Source organism: Electrophorus electricus, chromosome 13 (assembly GCF_013358815.1).
Source record: "Electrophorus electricus isolate fEleEle1 chromosome 13, fEleEle1.pri, whole genome shotgun sequence".
In the NCBI taxonomy this organism is placed as follows: domain Eukaryota; kingdom Metazoa; phylum Chordata; class Actinopteri; order Gymnotiformes; family Gymnotidae; genus Electrophorus; species Electrophorus electricus.
Window position 1 is genome coordinate 19,285,054 of NC_049547.1, and position 6,652 is coordinate 19,291,705.

Below are 6,652 nucleotides of genomic sequence, written 5' to 3' on the forward strand. Positions count from 1 at the left end.
GTATTTTAAGCATGGTCGACCGAGTAGCTACCAGGGTTTCACAGTATCCGATTTTGTTGGTTGCGTGAAATAGTGAAATGCCTCCCAGATAACAGCATAGCTGTGTCTTACATAGGAAACAAACATGTGACAAATCACTCCGATGCCATGTCGGTGTCAAACATTGTACTCGGATCTCCCAAATTGTTTGCGGGCACTAAAAAGTGGAGAGAAGTGCAAATGAATTGCATTCAAGGTACATTTGCCTTATTGAACTGCCAACCTGTGCTTCCCGAGGGACTGTTTGTGCCATAACTCCCTTTTCAAGAGCGTGTCCGTCTATCTGTCATACCAAAATAGCGATTGATAACTGTCAGTTAGATTTCCTTTTCTTGCAGTAGTAGACAGTTCTTGTCAAAGCAAAAGGCACCACACTCTCCCTAGAGAGTCTGGCAATGTCGGACTAAATAACCAAAAACCCACCAAATTACCCAATTTAGGTTCTACCAATTTAATACTACGCAGACAGCAGTGATTTTTGCTGCAGTTATCCCATTTTTTTCATAATTTCCAGGGTTAACTAGCAGGTAGTAAACATGATGCGAAGCATATCACCTATTTGCATCTGCTGATGTTAGCTCGTTAACAATAGGTTACGCTCCTTAAAAAGTCAGCTAGCTAGCCAGCCACAGTCTGGCTTACCTCTGTTTTTTTTTCTAATTCGATGGAGAAGTGTTTAAGGATGAAATATGCATGAATGAGACAAGTAAAGTAGGTATTTTAAAATGAAGGAATCCTTCTTCTGTTCGAGACATTTAAAAAGTCCTTTAAAAGTGGTCCACTGGTGACATGAGGAACTTTTATGTAAGATTTTTTCAAAATTACTTGACTTGTAAAATGGTTCACATTGTATCTGCAAGGCAGGAATTACTTTGTAGAAATAAAAAATAAGGTTTCTGAAAGAGTGCCAATGACATGTGGTGTCCACCAGGGTTCGATTCTTGGTCAACTCTTATTTTAGAAGATTTTGGGCTCTCTTACCACAGCTATGCAGACATCACCAACACTCAGATTTACATGGCCCCCTCCCCAAACTAATACGGTCCCCTCAGTTCTCTTTCTAAGTGCCTTGGGCATATCGCTGACAGACAAAACTTTCTGGAGTTGAAAAAAAGATAAAACAGAGATTATTATATTTGCAAACATTGATGAGAGGCACAGAATACCTGCCTTTTTAAACACATTTTAAGGAGATAAAAGTTGAATTGAAATAAATGATTAGATTTAAACAGAAAAACTAAAGTTAATTTATATTCGACTTTGATTAATAAATTGTTTGGTTGTAGCAAGCTTTATTCCTTCTCTATGTGACTCACTTTGATTCAACCTTGCAGCGCGTATGAAAAGTGCTACACAAAACTTGCCATGCCTTGCCTCGCCTTTCCTGGCTCTCTCCGAAGCAGATAGGATTCCTGTTGAATATGTCAAAACAAATTAGCCAATTAAAATGCATCCTGTACCCTGGTGTCCAACATCATCTCATCCACTTTATACATTTCATTTCACTTTAAGACTAATAAGGAACGATGGGTATTGTATGCATTTAGTGGAGTAAAAGTTTAAATTCTTACTGCGAAATGCAGCAGAGTGAATTGTCTCCAGAAATAGAAATACTCAAGTATAAATACTTCAAGACAGCACTTTAGTACAGTAATGAAGTACATGTACTTCATTACTGTCAGCCATTGATCGCCGTCGACAACTCCACCCACCCCTGTCTTCAGCTATTGTAGCCCACTCGACACCAAGTCAACTAAGTAGTGCATGAATTACCAGTGATGAATTCAGATGCTATGTGCTTGGCTGTAGAACGTCTATTAACTTTCTCCACATTCTTCTTTGACCCCTCAGATCCATAAGCTGTTTTCATGCACAGGATCATTTGCCAATTACTGGTAGTTAGTTGTTTTCCACACCATTCATCATTAAGCCCTTGAAACAGCTGTGCATGAAATGAGCAGAATGACCGTCGGAAAATCCATTGGCATGCTAGACCATTCATCACACCACATGTAAAGTCAATAGTCACCCATTTTGTCTGTTCCAACTCTCAGCTGAAAAGTAATGCGAAAATCCCTATACCTGCCTGATTTATACCACATGCAGCAGTCACATGATGTTTACCTGAAGATGAGAATTGCACCCAGCAACTGGCAACTCCGTGTGGATTATTACATTTTGGAACTGTAACGACTTAAAATATATTAAAACAAACTGCTGGAGTTTTGAGGTAACATGGTTAACTTCTCGCCTGTGTTATTCTGAATCATCATCTTTTTTTTTTTTTTTTTTTAAAATGTAATGCCCCAAAACATTGTAGGGTATAAAAAACACACAATAATATAAATGTGACTTGTTAGTGGGCTCGTTTGTATATTTCAGCCCTTACTGCAGGTCAGTGTTGCAGTGATAACCAGCAAACATTATATGTTGCACCACTAAAGGCTTGTCTGTTTAATCCCTGAAAAGGCACAAGCAGGATTAAAAGAGCAACCTTAAATGTACCAGGGTCATAGCCATACAGTTTTCATGGAAAAACCTGACGTTATGGGAAAGCCCACACCGTTCTTAGATTCGCTAGTAGTTAGTCCATCACGTCCAAAAACCAGGCCAAGTCTGCCATAGATCCGCTTCAGATCCACCCCACATCCTCATGTAGCAAAGTCACTGTTACTATAGTGACAGGTCATTAAATAACTCGCATGATAAACGCATATTTGATCAATTAACAGTGGACTAAACAATTACTAGCAATAAAACTTATAGCAAATAAGTTACAAGTTGCCCTGAACCACCATGCTCTAATTCTGCTGGGTTATGGAATGTGTATCAGCACATATAAAGCTCACAGAGAGCCACACCCTGAAAGCATGCGCTCACACACTGCCTTGCCCAGTGCTCTCATGAGCGTGTGCGCCTGTGTGTTTTAAAGCGTGTGTGTAAATGGCCACACCCTACCAGAGAAAGTGGAGATGTCGACTCCGTCACAAATCTAGGGTGTGTGTATCCACAGTCAGTCCCTACCAGACAGGAGACATCAGACCATGCGTGTGAATGTGCATCTGCACTGCATGTTTTGTGTGCGTTCGCGTGCACACATCCTGCATGTCTTTTGTATGTATTCATGCTTGTCCGTGTGTGTGCATCACTGCTGCAGTGCTGTTGAGGTCCCTTCTTATCACACTTGCTGACTCCACAGTCCAGGGCCTTCTCTGTGTTCCGGCCAGTAAACCGTCTACCCCCACCCTAGGACTAGCTGCCTCTGTCCAGACCCCGTGCAGGCTGGTTTGCAATTCCACTATGCCCTTATAAACATACATAAAACAGCACCAAGCCTACGCAGATGTCCTGTCTGATTTGATGTGACAAAGAAATAATACTAAAGAATCTCACACCTAACAACAGCTCAGACACAGTTAGCTACATGGCTAACACCAGGATCCACAGTAGTGGCGGGCTTCAGGTCACTGTAAGTGCTGGCCTGCACTGTTAAATTTCAGTCTCACCAGACTGACTTCCTTCATTTTTGCATCTCTGAACAGTGTTTAAAATCCTAAAAGCAAAGACCACTGATCACTTTTTGTTATACACATCTCAGAGGATGTGTGGTTTTTCATGTCCTATGGGGGAGGAATGGATGCCTACACTGGCTTTTAATAATATCTTAAATCACCAGAGGACCCATTTACAGTCCTTCTGCAGTGGTTTAAACTGTAATATGCATAACTGAACTTTACGATATTATTCCATATCGTTGGGCCTGCAAATTTCAACGATTGCAGACTGGGCCTTAAAATTACAATGGTTTTTTTTCCACTTAATTTTCCAATAAGACAACCTTTTTCACGTTAAATATAAACATCTCGGTGCTTCAGGCAGATCTCGACTTTTTTCTTTTACATGGAGAGGAAAAAAAAAAAGCAACACACAAAATATCATCTGATTTTGCAGAAACGCACAGTTTGAAATGATGTTGATACAGGTTATAAGTTCCTGCTACACGCATGAAACGCAGCGAACGAACAGAACTCGGCGCGCGCCAGGCCTGCTACGTGAGGGCACGCGCTACCCCCGCAGGCCATTCTTCCCCCGGGGAACAAAAGCACCTTTATACCCCGCCACCCGCGACAACGTGGGAACGGAGGGCAACGGAAAGCAACGGAGAATGTTCAACGGAATACAGAACGCAGACGGCGGTTACCGACGTGCAAAACCGCCACGCGCTAAGGCGATTCCCGATTTAGACAAATGGCCCGCCGTGCTCGCGCTAAAGGCTAGCATGCCAATGCACGGCCACATAATTAGCGTGCGGATGTCACCTTTTAAAGCAGGCCCACGACAACCACACGCAAAATCCGGATTTAAAATAGCAGGCAAGCCAAGGGCACGGGGCGCTGGCACCGTGAGGTTTCAAGGAACGGCATGCAGATTAATCCAGAGCGCAGTGCATCCTTTACAACGGCCCCGTACATGGATAACCAACCGTTCTAGCTTCAGTCACAGAGCTCTAGGAATGACATTCACATGTCCAGTCCTAACCACGCAGTACATGCAGATGCCACTGCCCTGATGAAGACGCCGGCGCCCCTCCCGAATTACATCACGCTCGCTGTCGGACACTTTAGTGTCCTTACTAAAGGACGGTCACGTATCCGTCCTGCGTACCAGTGTGCAAGCACTCATCAACTCATCAAACAGAAACGCAGACCTTAAATATGAAGAATATACTTCTGATGTAGAACACTGCAGCTAAACAAAATACCGTTGTGGCGTTTTCATACCCGATATGAACACAGTCGTCTCGTGTCAACAGATTTCTCTGCAATGCGACTATTCCACATAGAAACAACGGAAATGTTCTCGCAGTGGATTCATAGGCTGTAAGCCACTACGTTTAGCTCGGTTTCGCGGCTCGTAGTGTGTGGGTCCTACCTCTTGGCGGCTTCACCTGATGATGATGATGAGGCGTGCAGACTTTTGCTGCATTGACTCAAAGCTCCCAGGAGACCTACCACGTGACTCGACTCTGCACCGCTACAATCGCAGCGACACTTCCACACTGCGATGTTAGGTCTAAGATGCAAGAACGCCTTGTGCAAAGTTTACGCCAAACTCCGCAAAAACCCAAACAAAACAAAAATCCCGAAACAGACACGTTTGCGGTTGTCACGCAAGAGAGTCGGATGGAGTCCCTGCCTCTTCACCCACTGCGGAACAGTTGCACACTGCAGCTAATCTGTGCCTGTTCCAGGACTGCATCCGACCGAGGTTCTCGGAAAACCTCAGAAAAGTCGGAGGCCGGCTAAAAGGAGCCTCGAAAGTTTAACAACACGTTAAACAAGAAGGCCCAGTGTTTACAAAACGAGAACACGCGGTAGCGGGAGGAGACAGTGGGCGGTCGAAGCCGACTGCATCACTGATGAACAAACATCGCAAGTTTCACAGACTGTGGAATCGTGTAAAGTATCTTTTCTTACCTGTTATAATGTCGTTTAGCAGCGTTTCTCTGTCTGCCATTATATCCTCAGGTCCTGTTGCCCAAAAATCATGAAATTACTAACAGCAGAGCGCCTTTTCGCCTTTAGCGTGGATCATTAGATATTTTTACAAAAGGCCACTTTTACATTTGAGCGACCCTCCCTTTGCCGCTTGCTTGCTCGAAGAGCTTCACTGTCGCACGCCGTTAAAGGCGAAGCACTTAGGCTATCCACGTTTAAAGTTAGTTTGGAACAACCCTTTTGGGCTTTGTAGACGTCTGGCACCTTGGAGAACGGAAATGTGTTGATCGCGACTTTCCGCCTGCTGCCTCACCGTCCCGCCCCCTGTTCGACCCCGGTTCTGGGGACCTAATGACTATTTCCATTCGTGGGTTAAAACTGTAGCTCGACCGCAAGGACGCCAGAGTAAACTATGCACAATATAGACTAAAGTACGGCGGACCCAAACCCTCCACTAGCTATGACAAGCACTGGGTTCACTTTTAGAATAACCTCGGCACCGAACGCTTATGCGTGAAGTTCGTCTCCGAGCGCCTGAATAAAGTCTTCGGTGCTATATAAATGGGTTATAACACGCTGGGTAATGATTTCAAGTGAACCTACACTTTTGGAGAAAAAGGGGTGGAAGATCAAGCAACAAGTGCCTGGTTGTGAGGACCGCATTTTCATATTCACACAAAATGAAAAATGTTGGTTCTACATAAAAGAAAATGGGTAACTGGGTCTGTACTGACAAAATATCTCATAAACCACAACATTATGAAGGCAGTGGAGGCAGAATAAAGAAGAAACAAACAAGCAAAGAATACATAACAATATTAATAATACTCATCCTATTAGTTTGTTTTCCTGTGAAGGTCTTATTGTTTTATTTATTTATTTATTTATTCATAAATTGTAGTATGTATAAAGTATTTTAGCTTAGAACAGCTTATCCTCTTATCCATATAACTGCTTTCAGGTGATCTAGAAAGTGCTCCCACTATCCATGAAATTGCATTCCATTTTTCTCTTAGTGTTAGCCATAGCCAGTGGTTCTGATTTTAATCTAAAAAAGTGAGGAATGAACTCCTTACATGGTAAAAAAAAATCAAGAATAAAACAGGCATATACAG

The 6,652-nt window shown here is 43.1% G+C and overlaps 1 protein-coding gene across 5 annotated transcripts in view; it reads right to left on the bottom strand.

Annotated features, from left to right (window-relative positions):
- hspa12a (heat shock protein 12A) overlaps positions 1 to 5,822 on the bottom strand; it is a 35,596-nt gene extending 29,774 nt beyond the window's left edge. For 2 of the 5 annotated variants that reach the window (XM_027024584.2, XM_035532556.1), the window contains exon 1: positions 5,517 to 5,822. In XM_027024584.2, coding sequence (XP_026880385.2) covers positions 5,517 to 5,556 — 40 coding nt within the window. In that variant the 5' untranslated portion in view covers positions 5,557 to 5,822. The other 3 variants (XM_027024581.2, XM_027024582.2, XM_027024583.2) reach the window with 3 other exon arrangements.
- Positions 5,823 to 6,652: the final 830 nt, after the last annotated feature.